At 40.5% G+C, this 26,231-nt stretch overlaps 1 protein-coding gene across 1 annotated transcript in view; it reads left to right on the top strand.

Moving 5' to 3' along the window:
- snd1 (staphylococcal nuclease and tudor domain containing 1) overlaps window positions 1-26,231 on the top strand; it is a 176,454-nt gene that overhangs the window by 7,657 nt on the left and 142,566 nt on the right. The window contains exons 5-11 of the mRNA XM_085251073.1: window positions 860-1,020; window positions 4,466-4,557; window positions 5,217-5,375; window positions 5,481-5,587; window positions 5,766-5,856; window positions 11,165-11,269; window positions 21,842-21,943. Of these exons, the coding sequence (XP_085107199.1) occupies window positions 860-1,020; window positions 4,466-4,557; window positions 5,217-5,375; window positions 5,481-5,587; window positions 5,766-5,856; window positions 11,165-11,269; window positions 21,842-21,943 (817 nt within the window). The remainder of the gene's footprint in view (window positions 1-859; window positions 1,021-4,465; window positions 4,558-5,216; window positions 5,376-5,480; window positions 5,588-5,765; window positions 5,857-11,164; window positions 11,270-21,841; window positions 21,944-26,231) is intronic.

Genomic DNA, 26,231 nt, shown 5'->3' with positions numbered 1-26,231 from the left:
CACTTTTGCATAGCTTGTGACAGTTTTGTTGTGTGGGAATAAAAAACCTCCAGTTGGGGCTGTAGTTCTGTGAATTTGCGATGAAGCCAACATGACAGAAGTCAGTTGTTGTAATTGTAGTTATTGTTATGGTAATTTTTTGGCCTACTGGTATAGAGCTTTGAATCGACAGCCGGCATAAGAGAAGCATGTTGAACTTAACAAGGGTAGCGACTCTACAATCAAAACCTTTTCCTGCTTGTTAAATACAATGTGTGTGTGTCTCTCTAACCAGTGTGAAATTAATTGCAGCTTGTTAACACGCTGAGCCAGTGGTGGTTGTCAGAACGGTTTTATGGTGCTCAAAGACCCGTTAATCTTTGTAGGTGCTGTTTGTAACATGTAACAATATTTAACTCAAGCTGTTACAGCTTTAATGCACCTGTGTTCTTTAACAGAAATCATTTAAATTTCAAGGTTGGTGAGAAGCCACATATAAAGTAGTGCCGCAGTGGCAAGGTTTCATGCTGCATTGCGTTTTCACCGAAGGGAATCTTTTATAGTTGCCATGGAGTTTTTCGTTTTGGTCTCGCGGTTTGTTAAAATTAGAGAAACTCAACTGCCCCTGCAGTGATGAGCCCACACACTGCGGCTGCATTCAAGTTCTCATAGAATAGAGGGCTTGTCAATTGGCAAAATATCTCTCCCATAGTTTTCCACATATTTAAAATTGCATCACAAAGCTCATATAGAGAAAAGTTAGCGATGTTATTTCTTGCATATACATTTAGCACCATACAGATTTTACAGCTTTAAGAGCGGTCAAAATTTTGAAAAGTGTTTTTTGTGGGTGTTCATTTTTTGGTTTTGGTTTTTTCAGTCCAGAGCAGGCCAGACTGTGTGACTTGGAGGACCAGTCAAAGGCCTCTAAGAAGGGTTTGTGGAGCGAGGGTGGTGGCGCGCAGACTATCCGCAACATCAAGTACACCATAGAGAATCCCCGCAACTTTGTCGACTCCTTGCACCAGAAACCTATCAATGGTAAGGAATATTAGATGGACTTTTACCTCACTCTTGAAAAATGAATGTTTGGCCTATGAAGAAAAACAATACATGAAAATGTAAAAAGAGATTACATACATAACCTCTGTTTGTTTATTTGGATCATGGGCCTCATGAGCACTACATGTTGAATTGTACTAAATAACTTTAGAGCAGGAAAGTTTGGGCAGTGCTGTTTTTTCCCTTTAATATTGTGATCTGTAAGATTCTTCAGAAAAACTGATCTTATTTAAAGTTAAGACTCTTAGATCATATCTTTATAAGGCAGCAGAAATCAGTTGATGTGGGCTTGGATGTTTTGTCCTGAATATCCACTTCATGGCATGTAAGGGCACACACTGTCTCGCTCTTCACCAGCTCATTCCTTTGGCCCTCATCTCGACCTATTCGAGGTGTAATGTGCCACTCTATTTCAAGAAGAGTGCCGGTAACAGTGGTTAAGCTCATTTCACCACCCTTCTGTGGAATAGAAAAATGAACAAGGGGCACTTTTTCTTTCTTTCATTTCTTATTCTTGCCATTTATGAGAATCTCAGGGCTATTTTAAAATTGGAGGCAGCAATCCAGTTGAAGTATTCTACACACAAAAAATAGCTGTTTAAAAATGGGTATGCCAGTTTCTCTCATCTGCTCATGCTACTCCCTGTTCCCATTGACATGCATGTAACACCTGTACATTCACATGTTCTATAGAGAGAAACCTTTAAGACACTGAGTGAGCCGATCGCAGAAGATTATTTAGGTGTGAAATTCCTTTTTTTAACAGTTACCTAAAAACCTGTCTAGATTAAATGCCCCTGCATTGAAGTCTGTTGTAATGCATATAAATTGGTTGTTTTTTTCCCCCCACACAAAGAATTATGAAAGAAGTATGTACTGGGAAATTATGAAGCATACATTCAAGCTGACCACAGTCAAAGTGCTTTATTCATGTAGTGTCAGTTCAACAACAAAAGTGATCTCAAGGGAGTTTAAATTAGAGGTGGGAATCACCATACATCCCACGATACGATATTATCACAATACTTAATGCACGATACGATATTATTGCAATTTTTTAAAAATATTTTGCGATATTCAGATTCTGTACATAAAGGTAAACTTTATCAATATTCATTTTATCTAATAACAAAGTCTCACACTCAGTCTTTCTCTCATTTCAGTCAGTTTTATTGTTGACAAACTGAACGGTTTGTATTACAGTCTAGTCCAACTTAACTGAATGCAACCATCTGGTACAATTAAATGGTAAATGGCCTGTATTTATATAGCGCTTTTCTAGTCCCTAAGGACCCCAAAGCGCTTTACATATCCAGTCATCCACCCATTCACGCACACATTCACACACTGGTGATAGCAAGCTACATTGTAGCCACAGCCACCCTGGGGCACACTGACAGAGGCGAGGCTGCTGGACACTGGCGCCACCGGGCCATCTGACCACCACCAGTAGGCAACGGGTGAAGTGTCTTGCCCAAGGACACAACGACCGAGACTGTCCAAGCCGGGGCTCGAACCGGCAACCTTCCGATTACAAGGCGAACTCCCAACTCTTGAGCCACGAACCACGAACGATTATAGCTATTCTGAACTATGCAATTTGTGAAAACTATGCAGCCCCTTCAGCAACTGAAGAATTTGAAAGTAAATTAAAACAAAATATAATTTTACATTTTACATAATGTAAAGTTACATAATTTTACATTAAATAAAAAAGTTTTAAACTAAAATATCGATTTCTGCTGTACCTGTATCGATACATTATTAGCAAACAAAGTATCACGATACTACACAGTATCGATTTTTTTCCCCCACCCCTAGTTTAAATTATAAGGTAAAAACACCAATCATCAGACAGTCCCCCATGAAGTGACATGTGGTGACAGTGGAGAAGAAGAACTCTTAACAAGGAAGAGCAGACAGACAGAACAGGCTCTCATTTTTTGCAAATACTCGAAATAAAGAGGATTAAAAAACAGACTGCGAGAGACAGTGGATTAAAGCTGGTTAATTATAACTTTAGTATTATTATTATCATTGTTATTATTTCAAGCAGTTTTGTATTCTTGATTATTTACATGACTCTTCATTAGCTTATCATACATTTATTAAACAAAAGTGTGTTTTATAAGATAATTTGTTGGCATTTTTGCCTTTGTTGGATAGTGAAACAGTGAAGATAGACAGGAAGATGAGGAAAGAGGGGTGCAAGACATGCTGCAAAGGGCCACGGGCGGGACTCAAACCTGGGCCGCTGCTCTCTGAGCTAAATGGGCGCCTAACAAAAGTGTCTTTTAAAGGGTTTAGTTCATTCATACACAACTTAGAGAAAAGGTAAATAATACAGAACACATAATTTAAAAAAAAAAAAGCGAATTAATTGCTCTATTACCACACTATGGCGTGAAGGAGAGGTGAATGAGACGTCCCTCTGCAGCCTGAACTTACAGCGCTTTCTAAATTCAAGATTGTTCAGAGTCACCTGACCTAGCCCCTAACTTCAAGGTTTATAAAAGAAAAAAGTTTTAAGGTTAGTGCGTCTGTCTCCTGAGCTCACATGAGAAGCTGTTTCCAAAGGTTAGGTTTGTGATGAGAAAAGCTCTTAAATTCAGTTCTCAATTTAACATTAGAAGAGATGGTAATATGGGAGAAATGTGATCTCCTTTTTCCGGTTAGTACTTTTTGTACAGCATGTTGAGTCAACTAAAGATTTTTAGGACAACCAGATGACTGGGAATTACAGCAGTGAAAATAAGTAATGATAGAGTAGTTTTTCAGCGTCCCTCCGAAACAGGATGTTCCTAATTTTGACAGCATTGCACAGATGAAAGAAGGTATTTCTAGTGATTTGTTAAATGTGTGTTCCACAAAGTTGTCATATCATGTTAATTATATTTTTTGCAAAATCATTCGAAGCAGCAGTTTATGAACACGATGTTACTTTTAAGGGTGTGAAAAGTATTCCAGTTCATTTTAACCAACATGAGCTCAAACTGATCACAGCCTTTTGATGTCAAAAAGAAGGAAGTGTTCTTCCTTTAAATCTAGAGTAGTGGGTTTTGGATGAAATGTGACTTTGATGTGGAGTTCAGTCTGTGACTTTCTCCTCTCAGAGGACAACTCTTTTCAGTCACACTGTTCATTAAATCATTGGGTTGTGTGTGCCTGGTTCCTGTTTTGAGTTCAATAACAATCACTCATTGAGCTTTCTAAAAGCAATTGGATTGCACCCTGGATCACTAATAATTCACTCCTAGATTTCCATCTTTTAAACTCTACATTTTCCTAAGCCAGCAGTTGCGTGATTTAGTTTTGTGTAGTTCACAACAGTTACATTTAACTTTAAGAACTTGAGGTATTTAAGCACATCATAATTTGACACACAATCTTTGATTTTACATTATGTTGTCTCTTCTCCCTTTAGCCATCATCGAGCACGTGCGGGATGGAAGCGTTGTTCGTGCCTTGCTGCTCCCAGACTACTATCTGGTCACTGTTATGCTGTCTGGTATTAAGGTAACCACCACTTATTTGCTGCACATACAATTACATGTTACATAGTGTGGTTTTATTTGCTTTAAACAATTAAGTCTCTGCAGTTTCTGCAAGGAGATTGAAGTAACAACATGTAGTTAAATAAAAGCCACCCAGCTATTTTTTTTGGTGGTTTTTGACGGTTCCTTCCAAAACCCCCACCCTTTTTTTTTTTTTTTTTTTTTTTTTTTTTTTTTTTACACATAAGTAATGTCTCTTTCTGTCACTTCCTTTAGTCTGTTTATTCTAGCAGTGGTGTTCTTGCACATTTGCCCATTAGTCTCTTTCATCAAGTCCAGCTTTGCCAATAGATCACTTAAGATAAATAATGTTTTTCATCCCCCACTTGAAGACATTTCATTCATTTCAAGGTGTTCTTCGCCTCATTGTTCAAAGACTTGTCTGCTTGTGTCGCCCATGGCGCTTATATTTGTCTGGTATTTTGCCACGCTTCAGACATGATTAGAGATAACATGCACATCAAGGTGACAACAGTTAAGAAGACGGCAGGCACAGTGAAAAGAGTTTCTTGCAAAGTGTATTTAATCAGTTATACATTTTAATGCACAAATACTTGGAAAACATACACTGATTAGTGCATGGGTAATCTATATTTCTTTTTCCGTTTCTCTTCCTCTCAGTGTCCCACATTCAAGAGGGAAGGAGATGGTACAGAAACGCCAGAGCCATTCGCAGCAGAGGCCAGATTCTTCACTGAATCCCGTCTTCTTCAGCGAGACGTTCAAATCATCCTGGAGAGCTGCCCCAACCAGATCATACTGGGCACCATCCTTCACCCGGTAAAACACCGGAATCAGTACCTAGTGGTGACATTGTTAATTCTTGGCTTTTCGTTTTATTCCTTTTGGGGTTTTTTTGACCGTGCTCATTTGATTTTGTCTCAGAATGGTAACATCACAGAACTCCTGCTGAAAGAAGGGTTTGCACGCTGTGTGGACTGGTCCATGGCTGTTTACACCCAGGGAGCTGAAAAACTCAGAGCTGCTGAACGGTACGCAACAGAAAATACATTTTGACACAAGCCAAATTCGATTTAATCACCTGTTTTTAGTGTTTTCCAGCCAACTGGATATTTCTAGTCACTTGATTAAATCATATCTCCTGATATCTGACTAATGATGAGTATTTTATATTTTTATTTTAAATTTTATTTGTCGTTGTCTTTCCAGATCTGCTAAAGAGCGCAAGGTTCGGATCTGGAAAGACTATGTTGCGCCGACAGCCAACTTGGATCAGAAGGACAGGCAATTTGTAGCTAAGGTGAGGACTTAAAGTGGTAATTTGTAGTCTTATTAAGAAGGGGCTTGTTATGAGGATCATTTTGCTTCATCGGGGGGGGAGCGAGAGCATGTGTAGAGTGTAAATCTTTGTGCATGACATGAAGGCATTGTTAAGTATGTGTAAGACTTAAATTTGGTTGTAAAAGGAAGCGAGAAAGGCAGCTTCACTTGGATTCACAAGTTGATGCCTTCTGCTGCATTTCCAATTTTCTCTCGGTATCGCAGCAAAAGCATGAGCACTCTGATGCTTGTAATGAATTATCTCTTCCTGACACTTCTTGCTTTCACGTTTACACACCCCAATGAATATATAGGGAGAAAAGATCCCCTCAGTAAAGGTACAAGGAATGCTTAACAGCAACCTTGAAGCAATCCCCAGGCAAATTAGTGCCAAATTGCTGGCGTGTGCTGTAGCAGCGGCACAGAACGACCCCAAAAGCCAACAACTAGAGATATTAGCTTTGGAGGTTATTGGCCCGGCCCTCGGGAGAAAAGAAACATCCATAATATCAAGTACAGTGGGAGTGCAGTCCATCCTAAATGTCAGCACATACCGGTTCAAACCAAATAAGATTGACTCCTTGATACATTTGGTAATATAGCTTAACCTTGTTGTCACAATGAGATAACACATTACAGGGCACTTTAATGCAGTAAAGCAACTCTAGCCTTAAAGCGTCAGCTTTAAATGTGGCCCCTTCTGAGCATTTTGGCTAGTTGCCCCCATACCTTCCCCTTAGTAAATATATATATTTTTCTCTCTGGAAACGCTTAATAAAAAGAAAAAAGTTGAGCCTTTTGGAAGTTTCTTTTGTCTGCATTTGCTCCCTCCAGACCCCAAACTTTTAAGACCCTTAAAAATTCATACCCGGCATAAAAGGTGTTGCTTTGGCAATCTGCTTACAGAATGAATTTGATAAACTGCACAAGCATATAGAAGGCACCAAAAGAAAACTATGAGCATGTATATTTTTTTTCCTGAGTCAGAGGGAAGAGGATTGAGAGAGGATAAAACATTTATATTATCGGTGCGAGCTGCGTTTAGATCTCTGTGAACCCCCTCAGTAAAAGAGGGCTGAATGTGGGCAGTGTGCAAGTGAGGGAACATTTGGTGGTGAGCTCAGGGGAGTGTATGAAAAGCAGGCACAGAGAATATAAAAAAGTGAGAGGTAGAGGGTTAAAGAAGACACTGAAAGGGTAGGTTTGTGTGGATGTGTATAGGATGAAAAGGAAATGAGTAGTCAGTCTTTTTTTCTTTTTATTTATTTATTTATTTTGGCCTCCTGCAGTGCACTGCTCATGCCCCCAGTTAAACTTTGATGCACTTTTGAATTTTTTCTCAGGATGTTTCTTTGTCCTTTACTTACCTTGCAGCTTAAGCTTGCTCAGTGTCAGCTGCTGCTATGTTAGCCAGTTTATTTGGGCATTAGTTTAGATATCGTACTTTGTGGATGTGGTGACTCGTCTGGGTGATCTCCTTTAAAGTGCAACTTCTTTCTATAACTTAAATGCTGTCTGTTATAGCTTGCAAAGTAATTCCAGTGAGTGATAAGCCTCTGAGATGGCAGGAGGACCACGCAGGTCTAAAAATGTTCCCTTAAAAATTGATTTGATGGAAAGTGTCTTGTTGACCCTGCAGCTAGTTGAACTGTTTTAACGCTAAGTACATACCAGGCAGGCTAAAGTTACGCAGGCCCGTCACTCCCCTTCTGGACTCGTCCCTGTTACTTTTGTCGGCACCTAATGCTGCAGTGCAGCCACTCTCACAAGGACACTTTTATCCATCAATCCCATCATCATACACTCCTCCCCTCTCCTCATCCACTCTGCTTTTCACTTCTTATTACCTGAGTGATGGATAGAGTGGAGAGACGCAGCGGGTCCAATCCCCACAAGTCAATCCTGCTGACGCATCTTCCTTTTTGACTGTCTCGACTCTTTCTCCCCCTCCTCTGCTGGGACTAAAGAATAGGAATGTAGGCCATGTCCCAATAGTACCCCCTTTCTCCCCCAGTTAACCACTGACTTGCAAGGTGATAGACAAAGGGTGACATACTGTAAAGCCCTTTGCCAAGCTCATCAGCGGCTTGTCAGGAAGACTGCTGGTGATGAGCTCATCCAAATCCATAAGAATCATATGTATAAGGTATCTGGATTTACTGCTCTCCAGCTGGGAGTTTTAGTAGTTGCATAAAGATTTTCTGATCGGTGTTGGGAGTAAAAAGGCTTATGCGTGTGCTGTTAAATGTAATGAGGCATAGGTGCAAAATACAATTAGTAAGTATGGCTTAATACTGTGTGTAAGACAGAAAGGTGACATGTGCACTGCCTTTAAACCAAGTCAGACAAACTGGGCTTAATATCTGACAGCTTCTTAAAATAACAAAACAAAATGACACATTTGGAGAGAAAGGCTTGCAGGTTAAACTCTAAAGTTGAGCAGCAGTAAAGTAAGAAAACAAAAAAACATCCCTGCTAGAGCAGGGGTGGGCAATCTCAGTCCACGAGGGCCGGTGTCTCTACAGGTTTTAGATGTGTCCTCGAACCAACACAGCTGATTTAAATGGCTAAATTAGCTCCTCAACATGTCCTGAAGTTCTCCAGAGGCCTGGTAACGAACTAATCATGTGATTCAGGTGTGTTGACCCAAGGTGAGATCTAAAACCTGCAGGGACACCGGCCCTCGTGGACTGAGATTGCACACCCCTGGGCTAGAGTCCCTCTAAAGCAGGGGTTGGGAACTCCAGGCCTCGAGAGCCGGTGTCCTGCAGGTTTTAGATCTCACCCTGGGTCAACACACCTGAATCACATGATTAGTTCATTACCAGGCCTCTGGAGAACTTCAAGACATGTTGAGGAGGTCGTTTAGCCACTTAAATCAGCTGTTTTGGATGAAGGACACATCTAAGGACACCGGCCCTCGAGGCCTGGAGTTCCCTACCCCTGCTGTTTAGTGTTTTTGTTTAACAGCATTGTGCAAATTAAGTGCTTGTCATATCTATGTGATATGCTTGTTATCCCTATATGCAGCTTTGATGGCATTTAAACCTTTATGTTAAACCATGGCATTTGGATCAAATCCACTGGTGTCCACATGGAACACAGTGCATTGGTGATGTGAGGCAAGTAATGACCAAATCCTGGCTAAGCCCACATGTGGCCATGTGGTTAAAACCAACTGAATAAACGTGAGAGTCAACCAGCACTTTCCCCGATAGTAGCCAAGATTCTCCTTGCGCTATGACTGATCTTGACCACTGCAGATGTCATGTCATTACTAGGCAGAGGGTGGCAGTAGATCCCCACCGTTCGAGTAGCAGAATAGACCAGTGAGTCATGCTGCCAGCCTGTTTGTCTCTTCTGCCTGCTCGCTCAACCCTCGTGGCAGCTAACTTTCCAAAGAGTTTTTGCTCTATTTTTCGATCTATTCTCCATCTTTTCCTCTGTCTCTGTTCCTGTGATATTTGCTGTGAGATTACACTCTATCTCCCTGGCTCGCTCCAGCTTTCTGTTCGTCTATCTTGGTGTGTGTTGATCTGTCCTCCTTCGCCTCGCTCCTCTCACCTCCTCCAGCTGATAATTAGCCAGTAAATGCTGAGCCATTTTTATTCTGCTCCCGCCACGTTCTCTCTCTTGCACTTTATTTACTTGGGCAGGCCACAAAATGACCTTGTTACAGTGTGAATGCATGTAGGCTGGTATGTGTGCGCGCGTCTATGTGCACGCACGCGTCCCCTCGCACTTACTCATTACACCTCTCCCCTTCTCCGTCTCTCTCCCTCCTGCTCCCTAAGTCTCTGTATCTCTCCCACTCAGCTCAGTGATTAGTGTATGATGTATTTTGGCTGCTTTTGCAGGCAGCCTATTTAGCATGTGGGCTGGTCTAATTTCTGTTCTCTGGTGGCAAAATGCAACGGCAGTCTGATTTGTTTTCATGGAATAATGAATCTCCCAATGAGCCTAATATACCTGGATTTGTGTCTGCAGTATCGACACAAAGTTTCAACTTTTTCTCAGTTTTTGGTTGGTTTGTTTTTCTACCACAGCTGCAGCCACACAAACACCCACGCAGTCCAAATTGTGGTTGATACATCGCTCAGACCTGCATCTCTCATTTTGAGGACTTTTGTGCCCGGCCTACATATGAACTCCACTTTGAGTGATGATGAGGCCATTTAATGCATGTGTGGGTGGCTACATGTGTAGGGCGATTGATTTCTCAGTCTGTTGCAAGTGGCCTACTTAAAGGCTCTGGGTTTGGATGCCTTCTCCGTCTAAATCACATTATACCCTCAATCTGTCTTCCAACTAAAGTGAGCACATTGGACGCCACATATATAGACTGTGCTGTGTTAGAAATATTTGCTTCACCCTTCATTTTTAATGACTTGACATGAGTACACATTTCTCTGAGATTCATAATTTATCATCTATGTCAGTAGATTTCAGATTTCCCTCTGAAGTTCTGAGTGCTTTTGTGATGTTCTGTCATTGGGAAGAAATGCTGTAGTTCTAAGCTATCACTTTTGAACATCCACACATACTTCTGAACTGTACTTCCCTAAACTCCCATTGGAACAGAGAGAAATAACATTTAAATGCCAGACATAAATTAGTCTGTGTATTTAGTTACACTTCTAAAGGTCTGCAGAACAAAATGCTGCCAGCCAGTAGTCGAGTAGACAACTGCGTAATGCTCTGCCAGTCTATCTTAAACACGATGTTTGTGGTTTAGAGCTTTTTTTCCACACGCACTCTTGTCTCCCTCCTCTACCCTCCCTCCTTGCCTGCTGTCAATCCCCCAGATTGCAGAACGTCCTCGCCCTGTCCTCCAAACCTAGCTGGCCTACTGGGATGCCTTAGCTTGCTAACTTACTCATTCACTCAAGGATCGCTCTTTCTTACCTCCCTCTTGTTGCCTCCTGCTCATGACAGCACACAGTGTGCTCTGTCACTCTCTCTCTGCCTTTGAACAGATCTCTTCCTCTCCATTTATCCTTTACCTGCTCCTTCACTTCCCATCTTTCTGTCAGTCTATCTGCTTACTCACTCAACAAAATGCAATGCCATTCTTTTTCTTACTCCAGCACCCCCACTGCCCTGCACATAGGTTTGTAATTACCCCAAGGTTTTAAGTCTTTGGACCCTTAAATTGATTTCTAATTGAGTTTCATGTTCTTATTTTTGTGCTGTATGCTCACCTAATCACATTCCCGAAGTTTTTTTTTTTTTGGGTGGTTGTTTTTATTTTAATCGTTCCCGCTCCTCTGTTCTTCTATTCCTTGTAGGTGATGCAGGTGGTCAACGCTGACGCCATGGTGGTCAAGCTCAACTCTGGCGAATACAAGACCATCCACCTGTCCAGCATTCGGCCCCCAAGGAATGAGGGAGAGGTACAAAAAAAAAAAAATCTATCTGCTTTTAAAGTTTGCACAGCTTTGCTTGCAATGAGGAGCTACTTGAAATTGAAGGAGTGAGTGAATGTAGTTGAATGAGTGAGAGCTTTGTGGTCAGCCAGCATCTGGTGTCAAGGTATTTTCCACCTAAGCTTAGTTACTTAAAAGCTGCACAACTATAAATATCTGTCCGCCTCTTTGTGTTCTCGTGGCCTCTCTTCTTTTCTTGCACGTCAGTCTAAATTCTTTCCAAAAGACTGTGGATTTAAGTCTGACCACTTGGTGGCGCCCCTGCAGTTGGGGCATAAGCAGATACAGTGAAACAGTAGTACACACCCAGTGGTTGCAGCACTGCAGAGAGTGAGGCAGATCGATTTTTTTTTTCTTTTTTCTTTTTCCCCTTCCACACTCGCTTTCCTCAGAATCACTTCAAGACTGAAAACACACAAGTACATGCTTACACACGTATACTTGGGGACACCTGGGAAAAATACTAATTGATACAATATATGGTGTCCTTAAAAGACGAAACAAAACAAAGACTGCAATGACCTGGAGTCTGTTGTGCTCGATGTCTCTCATTCCTTACCTCCTGAGCACTCATCAGGGAAATTAGTGTTGGAGATGAAATCTTTTGCATTACTGTGCAACAAAAACATGCATTGCTTATATTTCCAGGTGACTGACGTGCATTTATTTTTGAGAAAGAACCAATCAAAGCATTTTATTTGACTGCGCTTACTTATCACAGGTTTGACCATCGTGCTTTCAGTCAGCACACCGTTTCGTGTCATATCCTTTTACATAAGCTTGTATTACATTTTCCTCCTCTAAAGGTACGAGGCAAAGGGGGTGTGGCGCTTTTGTCTAGGCAGCGGTTGTAAAAGTCAGCTTACAGACTATCTGCAATAACCCTTTTGTTTTTCTTCTGTTTTGGTTGTTTTGGTTTTTATTGACTCCCTCTTTGTGCATTCTGTCTGTTTTATGGCGTGCGCTTTCCTGTCTTTTCCCTTTTTATTGTCTTCTAAGTTTGGTTTTTATTCTCTGTCCTCGTCCTATTCTCGCAACTCGCTCTCTCTCCCCACCCCTGGCATTGTTGGTGCCTCCCATCATTAAGACACTAGTACTTTGTGTCTTCCCTCCCTCCCGTCTTCCTTCTGCTCTCTTCTCCCTCTTCTCCACAGTCACTTTCTGCTGTCCTTTCCCTCCGGGTGTGCTCAGTGTGGTCAGATTGTTGACCTGTGCCGTTGCCCTTCGTGTGTATTTATTCTCCTTAGTTATCTGTGGTTGTAACAAGCTTGTGGGCAAAAGCTTCTCCATTTTGTCTCTCTCCTCTTCTCTCGTTTCCTGCATTACACAGCATTTGCTCCTAACTTTTCTCAGTGTCTCTCTTTACTCTTGTCTGTCGCTCTTTTTTTCCTCTTTTTTTGCCTGCACCAGATGCTTCAACAGTATGTGTTTTGTGCTTCATTACACTGTCGTATGTTACAGGGAGCCTGGGAGAGTGAGCCCAGATGTGAACGTTTGTGTGCATTGTATTGGTGTTACATCGGCACAGTGCTGTATTGCTTTTATCGCACTTCATGCATGTTTAATTGTGTGGTCGTGTGTCAGATTATTGTGCAAATACCCATATTCATCAAAATTTGTTTGGTTTGGGTCTTGCCTCACTGAGCTACTAGAGTGAAATTTGTAGCAGGCTGGATAAAATTTGACTGAGTATAATGTACTAGCTCAGAGTACTTGTTATTACCCATTAGATTATTGTCTCCTGTTGTTTATAGAAGGATTATATAATAACACAATAATTACACTTAAACTTAGTCTTCCTAATCTAAACAATAAAGTAAGAACTACCTAAAAATTCCTTTCCATGTTAAAAACATGGAGATTTTTTTTAATTGAATTGTATATGTCAGAGTTGTTTTGTCACACACGAAGCCGTCTATGTGGAAAAGTCGGACCATATTCTCAGTTTTGATGTTGTTGCATGTAAACTGCTGCTATGTTTTAGTTTTAAATGAGGGTAGTTTGCGGTGCTGCTGCTGGTGTCATTTGTTAGGTTGTTATTTCTGTCTGTGAGCTAAAGAGCTGCCTGCATGTCTCTAATGCTGTTGACTTAGCTTTGAATGTTGTCGCTATGGCAGCAATACAGAGTTTTGATAGGTTTGCAGAGACTTTGATGAGCCCTTTGACTTTAAGGTAGAATATAGCAAGTAAGGGAAAAAAATGCCTGTGCATGCAATAGGGAATTTTATGTCCTGTCTCATTTGCAAACTGGCCCCTGTGTCTGACCACTAAATTAGGCAAGTAAGCTGTTATCTTAAGTGAGCAGGAGAACTTAATTTCATGCCCTGTCCACACACCTTTACAGACGCAGATGTAGCAGTTCCCCTTCACTTATTAGAAGCCATTCTGGACATTGTAATTTTACATTCATTACTGTTGCTTGAATGATTTAGAAAGCCCCAAAAATATTGTTTGACACCTCAGAATACCGGTGCTCATCTGTATTCTCAAGCTCATAGCTAAAAGTTGCCAGGAGGATGGATCCACACTGAAAAAGCCTAATTTTGTCAACTTCTTACCTGTGGAGGTGATTCTTAGCTTTAGATTTGTAAAGGGAGACGTCAGGGCAGGTATGTCTCAATCAGGTCCACGCACACTGACATCATGTTGGCTAACATCACCAGTGAACTGTCTTCTTGCTTACAGTGCAGCAGGCAGTCATAAAGACATTGCCACAGTTTGAGGTGCAGCTTCAAAACACACACACAAACAGACATGCTTGGTTAAGCTGCATTAGCCTATGTCAGGAAACATCTTGGAAATTGGCGTCAGAGTGTCTGCAAACTGATTATAATAAGAAGTGATATATATGGCTGTGTTAGCACTGCAGTCTGCAAGCTTCAAGGAAACAAACTCAGCAGTTACACTCATACATTGTAACTTAAATGTCACATTATTCATTACTATATAATGTTGACATGATATTGTATCTAAACCGACGAGTAGGATATTTGCTTATAGGTTCTTTAGATTTATTACAGTCGTTCTCAAATCGTGACCATGGCCTATATTTACCTGGCAGAACAATTCATTGTGAGTGAACATGCTTTAAATTTAGCTTGCTTTTCATTACTTTGATGTTGTTTTTCTTCTTAAGTACTTACGATGTCATCCCATATTACCAAACTAAAATTTTTTTGAAGAGATTAATATTAGATTCAAGCGTGCTTGGCCCAGCCCGAGTTTTCACATTTTTCTTCCTTAGGAACTCTTGTGTGATTTTGGCAGTGTGCTTTGGATCGTTATTATGCTGGAATATTTCTCTTCAGCCAAGCTTCTGGAGACCGAGAGTCATCTCATCACCCAGTTTTTCACTATATCCACAGGCATTCATCCCACCATTTTTAAATGTAATTTCCCTAGCACCTTTTGCACTTCTGCAGCCTCTTGTCATCACGATCCCATCTCCAAGCTCTCCATGTTCAGATCAGACTATGATAAAAGTCATGCTACCAATTGTTTTCGGCTTCTTTTCATGTTCTTATTTTACTGTTGATGTCATCCAAAGAGATTTGCACCTTTGAGTGCAAAGAATCTTTTGGAGCTAGATTGTGCAGGCATTTTTCTGCTGGTCATTTTAGATAAGTGAGAATATTCAAAGGTTAGTATATAACCATGTCTATGCAGATGGCATGATGGGAAATTGTGTTTAAATGATCAGTTTTCTTCTCTTTTTTTTCAGTGCTCACAGATACACTTTAGTTGCATTCACTTACTACTTTGCGACCTGTATTTTCACTGTAGTCATTCTGAAATGTTTGTTTTTGATTTCTCATAACAGGAAATCTGCAACAACTTAGAAATAATACAGTTATTAAGAGGTGATACGGTTTGAATCATTTGGCATTTAAGTGATGTTGCACAGGGATGTGCTTGTTTTTGTCGTTCATACACCGTATGAGTGTTGTGTTCTGTAGAGGTCTGTCGGGATTGTGTCGTGCCAGTTGTCATTATTATCTTTGTCTGTCTGGATGTGTATGTGCCCTGTTGAACTTGGTATTCTGCAACAATGCCATTTATGTTTGTGTGTCAGGTTGTGTGTACTTTATTGGAGTATGGAGACCAGATGCGATGTACCAGTGCACTGATGAACTGTGACAGTTCCTGCCAAGTCCCTCTCCTCCTCCCATCTTCTGTGGGTCGCTTTAGTGTCCTAATGCCACATCTCCCCCTGTCCTCTCTGATGACTATGCTAATTGTGCTCAGACTGACAGATTAGTTGACCAATGGCGTCTGTTTGCAGAAAAAAATAGGATACAGAGTTCCTCACTTGTTTTTTTTTTTTCTTCTTTTCTTTCTTTGTTTGATTTTGGTTCCTTTCCTCCCCAGTGTTATTTTGAGCTTGGGAGTTGGAGTCAGCTTTTTCTTCTCTCTATTTTCCTCTCTCCTTTCTCTTTCCTTTTTTTGGCTTTCTTTCTCCATTTCCTTTCATGTGCAGTAGGACAAACCCAGTGTAAACACGAGTGGGGAGATACGTCTATACCACAGAGTGACTCACTGTTACGCCCACTCACTCACACTCATTGTGTTTGGATGTGTTTGTGTGTTTCTGCTTCGATGATACGTGCATCAAGTCTCAAATGTTTGCGTACGCGTGTCTCTTTGTTCATTTTAATGTATCTGTGTGCTTATGCAGTTTAAGTAGGGTTAAGGACGATGTTGACGGAGCACAGAGAGCAGTTAACTCACTGTTCTTATACTGTATACAGCAGCATGATGAATATGGCTCTTACATACAGCTCTCCCTACTTGTCCAACCTCTCCGCAGTTCACCTCAGCCAGATTGTTCAAACCTGTGGTGAAACCGCCATATTTACCAAAGTGCTAATCACTGTGGCTTGTTTCTCTAAAAATTCAGTACATGCAAAACATGTGGGCAGAATATGACCTTTGAAGTACTTGGAAGTCACAGTTATAGTCAGAGTTATTTGACGTACTATTTTTGAACAATACTTAGAAGGCAGAGTGGTTTACCACTGATTGACATGACAATGACAGTCAGAATGTCGAGGTCTTTAAAAAAAAATGTTACAGTTGTTAAACTAATTACCAATTGTAGCATAATGATTGTTCAATAAAAAAAAGACACAATTTCAAAGGAAGCTTGAGAATTCAATTAATTATTCAAAGTGTATGTGGAGATGAGGCCTATATGGGAGTGTTTGTTGATTTTCATTGGTTTTCCAGAACCGCACATAATTTTTGAAAATTAGATACAGATTCTTTAAAAAAAGTCATGCTCGTACAGATTTTGTAAAGAATTACAGAGATACAGCTGTATAATTACCAAATCTTTCAGCATAAAGGCTCATTTGCTGTTGGCTGTGTTTTTGTGTTCGACACTTTATCTTCTCCCACTCGGCTCATTGTTTTGGTTTCCTCCCTCTCTCCCTCCTCCTGACTTCTGTCCTCATCCTCAAAATCTTGTGTCAAGCAGTGTGTGCGCTCGGAGCGTGCCTAAAAGCCTAGCAAGAAATGCTTTGACCTCAAGATTGGTAGCATGATGACAAGGGAGGAGGGTCACCCCACCCGTGATTCACTTATGCGCCACTGGCTGGGTGAGGCACACCGGGAACTGCTAGTACCCTTCTTCTCTTTTATTATTTATTTAATTATTTATTTATTTTGCTTTTCCTACTTTTTAGATGTCTGTACTTTAAAAGTAGAGGCTTAGCTTCCTTTTGTTTCTGTGTGAGCACAAGAGGGGGCGATATTTAAAAAGCTGCATTAGAAGATTATCTGAAAGATGTAGGTTAAAGTACTGATTTGCACCTCTTGAACAGGATTTGTTTAGATAAGAGTCATTTATAAGCTTTGTGGGGCTTTCTCTTTGAGATAGGTGCAGTGTTATCTGGCGCTGAACTTTTAGAAGTTGAATGACTTTGGCTTTATTGGCTTAAAAAAAAAGGGGAAAAAAGACATGGAGAGCTCCAGCTACTCAGTCTGTCCATCACTCTGTCCGTCTGCAGGGCAAGTTCGACCGTCTGCTTCAGAAGCTTTTTTTTTTTTTTTTTTTTTTTTTTTAAACAAAAGCACATTAAGTTGCAGTGTAGCTCTCTTATTCAGGCAGGAAGTGTGATGATTTAAGTTGTTAAGTTGCAGTTGGTGTTTGACATTCTTATTAATAGCAGAACAATCTGAACATGGGCTGAAACCTGTCCCAGCTGTCCCAGTATATTTACCCGTGTGGTAGCAGCTAATCATGAGTCGAGAGGCTGTTTGTTTTGGTGGCACTGCGGGTAATTTCACTGTGAAATACAGGTTTGTTTGTTGTGTCTGTTGTGAAATCAATTCAAGTCGGTTTAGCAATGACTTATTCATATCCTGCATGAATTTTGGATTGTACACTATAACGAGCAATAATTTTTCTTTCTCTCTCTCTCTCTCTCTCTTTTTTTTTTTTGTAGTGCTATCTCTCCACCCCAGCCTACCTCAGCAATTTATTGTTTATGCATGCATATTTTAGTAATGTTAATGGGCATACAATATTAAATGCTGACTGTTTGTCTAAGCCTCCCTGTGCAGTGCTTAATAAAAAAAACAGTGCCCATCTTGTCTGGGACACACATGCAAACCCCCCAAAACTAAGCCCCAGAGATCACGTACAAAAGATTTTTAAAACAGCGATCTGAAAACAAACTAAATAATCCCTCCCACATAAGAGAACCCGTAAACAAAATTGAAGTGCTGTCAAGAGCCTGCCAAACCAACAGGCGGCGATATAATCTAAACCCTAAAGCCATGTTGGCCAATCAGAAACCTGTCAACATGTCAACGCTGCAGAGTTTCTGATTATCTTAACCCCGGAAGGAGTTATCCAAAAGGTCTGTTTTCAGTGACCTAAAATTGTTTTGGCGTGTGGAAGAAAGGCCAAAATGCAGGGGAGGGGAAAAAGAGAAACAATGGTGTTATAAAAACACACAAAACCCAGAAAAAAAACCAAGTGTTCATGAAGAAAGGGCCCCAAGCCCAATACTGTACACTTCCCCCAACACCAAAGCCAAGCATCACAAAGTGTGACATGCTCCTGAGTCATGATTTCACCCCAGAAGCTGCAGATGCTCCCAGCACGAGCATCCACACATTTGCAGCCCAGTACTCTGCAGCCCTGTGACACTGTACAAGTCAGCCAGAGCCATGCCTCTGCAATCGTCAGACACGATTCCTGAGCTGTAGCGGGTAATTTAGAATGAAGGGAATTTACCCCAAATAGAACAAAACTCCCCCCGAGGACACTGAGAGCAAACTGTTCTTAGTGGGTTATGGCTGAGACAAAGCAGTGACACTCTCCTCTCTCTGCAACCTTCCTGCAGCTGCATAATAGCGGTTTATGGTAGAGTCTGACCAGTAGTGGACTTTTGAGGCCAATACAGTATTTATGGGGAATAAAAACAGTACTGTGTAGATGCCACCACTGTCTACATATTGCACTTTCAATATATGGGATATTGAAAATACATTTTGTGAACTTTTATTAAAGCAACTTTACCCACTAAGGCAGTGCTTCATTCCACACCACTTTATTTTCAGTTGACAGCTGAATGTGCTGTGGGCAGCACTGAGAATGTTATAAACATTGGTGTAGTAGCTGCTCGATTGGAAAATCTATGAGATCACGCATTTTCCAAATTAATCTGGGAATGACAGCTGGGATGGGCTCTGGCCCAGTTGAATAAGTGGGAGAAAGATGGATGGATATATATATATATTTTTTTTTTTTTTTTTTTTTTTTAATAGTTAAGCATCGTCTTCTGTGAATAACTGCATAAATGATTAAATAAATGTTTCTGTATTTGAGTTGTATTTATGAAGACACCTGTATCTCTGTAGCCTGCTATTGTTATCATTTGAATATCAAATGATAATATTAGATTGTTTGGGTGTGGGTGATGTCGGTTTCTCCACTCCAAAGTTGAAGACTTGTACTCATCAAGGCAAATAGCTTTATGTTATGCTTGTTTGGCAGGGAGAGACATTTATTTTGAAAATCTTTGAATTGCGCTAAAATTGTCCACAAAGTTGTTAGGCCTTGTTGTGCAGCATAGCACAAGTAACGTTGGACCGCACTGATAATACTGGGCAGTTGTTGCAGTCATTAGGCATTAGCGCTTCCTTGTCTCACTAAAGCGCTGGCTGTTTTTGTTTAAGAAATAGCTTTCCCCTTCAATTTCTCGCTTAGCATGGTGGTGACAAGAATACTATCAGCCAAGGTGAGTTTTAAGGCAAGGTCAAAGTTGTCCAGTGGATAATGCCGGACATGGGCATTGGTTTGGAGAATGATTGCCTGTGTGTTCTTCACTACCGCCTGTTTGTGGTTTTTTTTTTTTTTTAGTTGTAACATTTCCTCTGATTGTCTCATCTTCTTGTTTTCCGACTCTTTCACCTTTCCACATTCCACTCAGTCTAGCTCTGTTCCCCGTAGACGTTCTAAAAGATGCAGTAGAAGTACCTTTTGTCCTCTTGGTCTACTTCTTCAGTCCTTGTGCCTAATTGGCATAGAGTGCTGACATTTACACTCTTGGCCCTCAGTGACATGGCTACCTTTACACCGTGAAACAGCTTATTAGTTAGAAATGAGTCTTCCTCCTTTCTCACTCTTCTCAAGCCCATTCTTTGCTCTTCTCCATTGAAGTTATCTTGTTGTTTTGTATCAGTCTCTATCAGAATCCCAGTGTAAACACCATTATCTTGGAACTGTCTTAATGTTGAGTTAATGTGGCGTGATATGACATTAAGGAAAATATGCTCCAAATGATTTATTTCACCCCAGCAACGTCAGTCATTCTCATCCCCAGAAGTTGGATGACTGTGTCTGCAGCTCAGGCACTAAATGCAGGAGGCTTGGCTGGCAATGGTCCTAAGAGGCCCCATTATCCCAGTGCAACTGACTTGGTAGGGATGAAATTCCCAGGCGATTTGCCCCGACTGACACAAAATGAAAGACATTGGCTCCTGTCTGAGTGGTAAAGGGATTTCCACTTGGAATACTTGAGATTAGCCCTGAAGTTTGATCCTGCACAGACTCCACTAGTGAAAGTAGAAGGGAAGGAAGCAACAAATATTGAAATTCCATTATGGTTAAAGAAAGGCTATTTGAAGGTAGATTAGGTTATTCCCATTATGTGCCAGGGCAGTTGAGCGTATTTCTTTTGAGGACGTTTTGATTTTTTTCTTCCTTTTCACCAGTAAAGTTTGCCCCACCCTCTAACAAGACTAGTTTTAAACACCGTAATGCCTTAGTGCCATAGGCACGCACGCATTCTCATACATCCTTTGCTCCCCATGTGTCTCATTCCACATCCATCTGCCCAGCTGTGTGCCACACCTGGCAGCTCGGAACAACTGGAGAGTCATTAAAAATGAATGAACCCCATTGAAGACAGACGGAAATGAGGAATTAATCCAAGCCTGTGTGCTCATTTGAAGGAGACTCAGTTCTGTTTGTATGACAGATAATGATGGCGCTCATAGAAGAGCGTGGGAGGGGCAGGGGTGGCGAGCACACTGGTATTGTCATTCATAGCCTCCTTTCTCCTGTTAGTGTCTGTCGTACTTTCCCACTGCATCATTGTCATTTAGTGCATTCAGTTTTTTCCCTCTTCTTTTTCTCATACCCTCACAAAAACTACACCTGTCACTCTGCGTTTGTGCGTCCGTTTCTATTACACACGTGCATTTATTCACTCTGGGAGCAACACAAAACCTCAGCCTCCTTTGAAAATGCAAATGGGTTCTATTTGTGGCCGGCTGCTGTCACAGAGTGGGCGATCGTGTTGAGGGAAGTTTTTGTCTGCAGCTGTGTGTGTAAGTGTGTTTGCAAGAATTGGGCTCCATTGGTCAAAATATCTTTGTGTGAATGCGCAAATGATTAAAAGACCACCTTATTAGAATACTTTTTTTATCTGAGTAAAAAGCATGTGGTCATTGTTTTGATAGGGTTTGAAGAATCAGTATTTCTAAAGTGTAATAAACAAAAAACAAATATTCTGAACATTCATTTACCTTTAAAAAGGTGCGAATAATGTTTTATTTTTAACAAGTAACAGGTGTTTTTACCTGTGGTGCCCAAACTTTTGCAAGTTCGTGTAAATGAAAATGTTCCAGCTCACCTCTGAACATGTTTCTCTTTGCCTTGGTACTTTCGTGTCTTTTTACTTTGATAACGCTACATTTGATTATTTCTTTGTGTAATGTGTCAGCACTGAAAGTAGCAGATGCTTTTGTCAAGAGGAAGATGTGCAACACTCTTAATTTTTCCATTAGTTCCGGGGACTGTAATGGAAAGTGAAAAAGAGACAAATAAGTTGACCTTGTGGAAAAAATGTTTTCTCTCTGTCTGTATGCTTGAGATCAGAGTTGGTGCATGTTCTTTTATGAGAGGTTGTAGAAAGTGCAATATGAATAACTTTCTCCTTCCCCATCCTTCTTTCTCTTTTCATTTTCTCCTGTCCTCCCCTCATCTTGATCCTGACCTCCTTCATCACTTATCAATCTCTTCAGGAGAAGAACAAGGACAAAGACAAACGCTTCCGCCCGCTCTATGACATCCCCTACATGTTTGAGGCCCGGGAGTTCCTGAGGAAGAAGCTCATTGGTAAAAAGGTAAGAACCACTGAGAGTCACACAAACACACCTGCATTCACCAGTTTTGCCTTGTGTATGTGTGTGTGTGTGTGTGTGTGTGAGATATTGTGTGAATCAAAATGAATACCTCTTATCAGCTTTAAGAAATTAAACAATAGTTGTAATGTAGCTGCTCCAACACCCTTTCCCTCCCAGTGGTATCCAAATACATTTCAAGTTAGATAGCTATTTCTCTCAATCTCTTAGTGTGAATACCAAATACTCCTGGTAGATGCCCTAGGGCTTGGTGTTGCTCCATTTAAACAAGCAATGTTGATTTCCCCCTCTTGTGTCTATTGATCCACCGGGTCTGTACACCCTGGGGGAGGGAGCTGGGGCTGCTATGATTTACACACATCTGACCCAGCAGAAATCAGCAGTGAACTGAAGAGCACTCCAGAGAACGCACCATCGCTTGAGCATTTTATCTAGTTTATTAAAGTGAAATTGAGCTGATAAATGAAAGATGGTTTTGTGAATCTTACCAAAACGACATTTTTATCCGTCTCATACGTACAGGTTAGTTTTTGGAGAAGGGTCCCCTAAGTAAAACCGTGTAATTAGATCTATGAAGCGTAATATACCTGCTCAAGACTCCACGCAACACCCAAAACCTTCCAGTGAATGAAGAGGTTTATTCAAAGTACCTATCAAGAAAGAAAGAAAGCGTATTAAATGGAGATATTGCCAGCCTCAGAACTGACAAACAAATGAATGCTTGAGGTTCAAATGGCACACGGGCGCTTTTAATAATGATGAAAGGGAAGATGTTGGATTTAATTATCAGTCTATCGATAAATAGCGACTGAGCGGGGAGCTAATAAACGTCTGTAAGACTTAATTAATTCTAACCGGGACACATTCAGACTAATTCACAGCAATTCAGAGTACCAGCGACATCAACTGCGATCCTAAGGCATCTGATTTTTCTTTTTCTTTTTTTTTTTTTTTGTCGGCTCGTCTCAGTTAGAGTCAACACGGCTCTGCTGCGCCCCAGCACAAGCTGCTATTTTGGGGTGTTACCCTACTTTTCAGGTGATCTGCCAGCAACGTCGAAGCATGTTCAGACGGGTAGAGTCAGGCGATATTAGTGATGCAGTTATGCAGTTAGAGGTCATCAAGAAAAAAAAAAGACTTTTATTGTTCCCTGGGCAGCTTTAAATGTTGTTGATTAAAGTCATTAACTTAATATGGCTTAAGAATCTGTGTAGCGCATCTTTTAACTTTTTCAAAATAAAGAACTAATTCATCTGCCCTTTTTTTCACTCTGTCACATTTAATTTTCACAAACTTAATGAAAAGCAAACATTTGTGAACATGTACAGGGCTTGCCGGGACATCCTCTTAGGTGTGGTTAAGGACTTTTGTGCTGGTCTCCTCTCAACTCCTTTGTATAAAGCTTATACTTTACTCTTTTAGACACACAAGTCCATCTCAATTAATGAATTAAACACCATAAAGATGGCAGTTATTGTCTTGGACACTCTCAGGAACCAGATTATGACTTTTTTAAAAATGCAAATAATTAAATGACATTATTCATACATCAAATTCCACAAACAATTGCATTGAACTTATCAATTTTGGAAGCTTGAGCATATTTCTGAATGAGCTTTACTACAGCTGCGCCTCAGAGGACTTGTATAAAGAGGTGTATAGTAGACTCCAAGCGGAGCTGTATTTACATCAACTTTACACGCGAAGTTTGCATGCCAGCAATTTGCTTGTGGAACTCTAACTTTCTTCTCTGGCGATGATTAGTTTTTTTGTTTGTTTTTTTTTATTGGACGCATGAGCCACATTCTTCATTTTCACCATGATGAAATGCAAATAAAATGATTCCAAGAATAGCACAAAAAAGTTCTTATGTGTAGACAGAGAAGATAGAAATTGTGTTGCAACATAAATAACATTTCAGAGATTTTCAGTGCTTCAGTCTGTTTGACCATTGCAACGTCATGGTTACCATATCAGGAGACGGAATAGTGATTTGATTATTAAACTCAAGAAGCAAAGACCAGAAGGGTGAGGGATTAGATAAAGCGTGGAAACAAGGATGACCAAAGAATCATTCATCTTCCTAATTGCCGATTTCTTTAGACATTAATGTCACTAACAAATGCAGTTCTTTTCAGGACTTGCATTTTACATTTAACCAAAAATCTGTGACCTGGATGTCCTTCACAGTCCATCCTAATTCCTTCATGATTCAGATTCACAGCCTTCTCGCATCTGCTTTTTTTACTTATGTAATTAAAACACTAGGTTAGTTTTATGTCTTTATGCTAAATGATTGGTCTGTAAGATTGGAATTGTTCTCCATTTTTGCCTTTTAGTGTATAACTCTGCATCTTTCATATGTACGCTACACCTACATTGTTTTCATTGTGCTACAGTGGCAATTTTCCCACCTCCAGTGGCAGTAATGCATGGAGAGAAGGCGGCAGACCCAGAGCTTTTGTCCATTGCCTGAGCCAAATAATGGTTTATGTTTTCCCATAAAGATAAGTTTAAAACTTGTCAGATGCACAGGGGCCATATAATAATAGGGCCATGATGGAAAAGATTGCAGAAATTTACATGGAAATGCAGTTGCGAGCACAGATTGATGGAAACTGTCATTGTGCGCAATCACCCTGACAAAATGACTTCCCCAGATAGAAGTTAACTCATAAATTCAATACTGTTTTGCAATTGACTTCCAAAATTTTGGAGCTTAGACCTCAACAAATCCATCCTTTGTGTGCTTTGTGAAGTCTCAGCATGTATTTCCAGTGGTACGAAAATGTACCAAACAATTGTAGCGATTTAATGGGGCCAAACTACAACAGCCTTACAATAAATGGAGCCAACATGTCACCCACACCTTCATACTTGTTCAACTGAGTTAAAAAATAAAATAAAAAATGGCAGTGCAGGCTGATAAACACAAAAACACGCACCCACTCAAAGCCAAAAGCCAATAGAGTTACTTTTGGCATTCCGTGTGAGAGTGAGATTCATATCTCTGTCCCAGCCTCTCATCACAGTAATTTTAATCATACTCATTAATGTTGTTTTTTTTTTTTTTTTTTTTTTTTTAATGACAGAAAATTCAGCCGTAAGCCGGCTTCTGCGACTGAAGTGCGAATAATGATCGCGCTGTTTATTTGTGGTGTTTGTGTTTGGAAAGATGAGCGTGCGGGTAGGGGGAATAAAAAGATGTGACAGTGTTGTGATAAATATGCACGTGTCATGTTGACTATAAAGGCTTGTCTGTAGGGCGTGTCTACCAAACAGTGGCTCATGTGTTTATGGTGCATGGACATGCATATAGATGATGTCACAATACATATACACTTAATTTAGAGCTTAAGACGTATATGTAAACATGCATCAGAACCCTCACTCGTGCGCTGTAGCCTTTAACTGTTTAGTCATGCAAGTACAAATGGCATGCAACTCAGAACATGTGACATTACTCATATCAGTCTGCACTGTCTTTATACTAAGTTTGATTTCACGGTGTTTCTTGCTTAGACCCACGGGTGTTTCAAAAGTCAACTCAGCTAAAGCCTTACTGTTTCTCTCTAAGCCTCTGGCAAATCGCTATTTTGTAGTATTTATCGCAGAGGAAAGTACGCATGATTGTGTGTGCGTCAAAAGGAGTTAGTGTCTTAAGTGTGTTGACTATGCATGTTTTCACAGGATTGAATCACTGGCTCTGTTTGCCCAGTGTATTCAAATGAATCCTGGCTGATCCAATCACATGTACACAGCTCTAAATGCAGGTGGAAGCACCGCTTCATGACACGTTGAAAGATTTGATCACTCAAGGTATAGCTGGAAGTGGTGGCCATTAAGGATCTGTTTGTCTGCATGCAAAATCAACCTTGGCCACTTAATCAGTGCTATAATATGTGCAGGGCGCAAAGAACTCCCACAGAACATTTAATACCCGAGGCAAATTACCATCTCTCTTGCTACAGTATCATCCAATAGCTTTCGCTACATGGCATTTCTCTTAAGATCTGCCCTCGTGCTTCCCTTCTCTGTTAAGTTGAAGATCATTTCAAAGAGTTAACTTCATAGAAAGTGCAGTTAAGTGACATATTCTTAGTTAGCGTCTTGTCTTAATGTTGGTTTATGTTGGTTTATAATGGAGCACTGTAACAAAAAAATAATTTCCCCCAGGGATCAATAAAGTATTCTGATTCTGATCTGATTGCTGTCAAAACAGTTTGACTCAAAGTGTATTTTTTTTCTTTTTTAAAAGAACTTTGTACAG

Source organism: Mchenga conophoros, linkage group LG17, assembly GCF_057382185.1.
Source record: "Mchenga conophoros isolate Kocher_MC1m ecotype Shallow Benthic linkage group LG17, M_conophoros_male_GT1.1, whole genome shotgun sequence".
NCBI classification, from domain to species: Eukaryota; Metazoa; Chordata; class Actinopteri; order Cichliformes; family Cichlidae; genus Mchenga; species Mchenga conophoros.
This window is presented reverse-complemented; position numbering and strand designations above follow the sequence as displayed.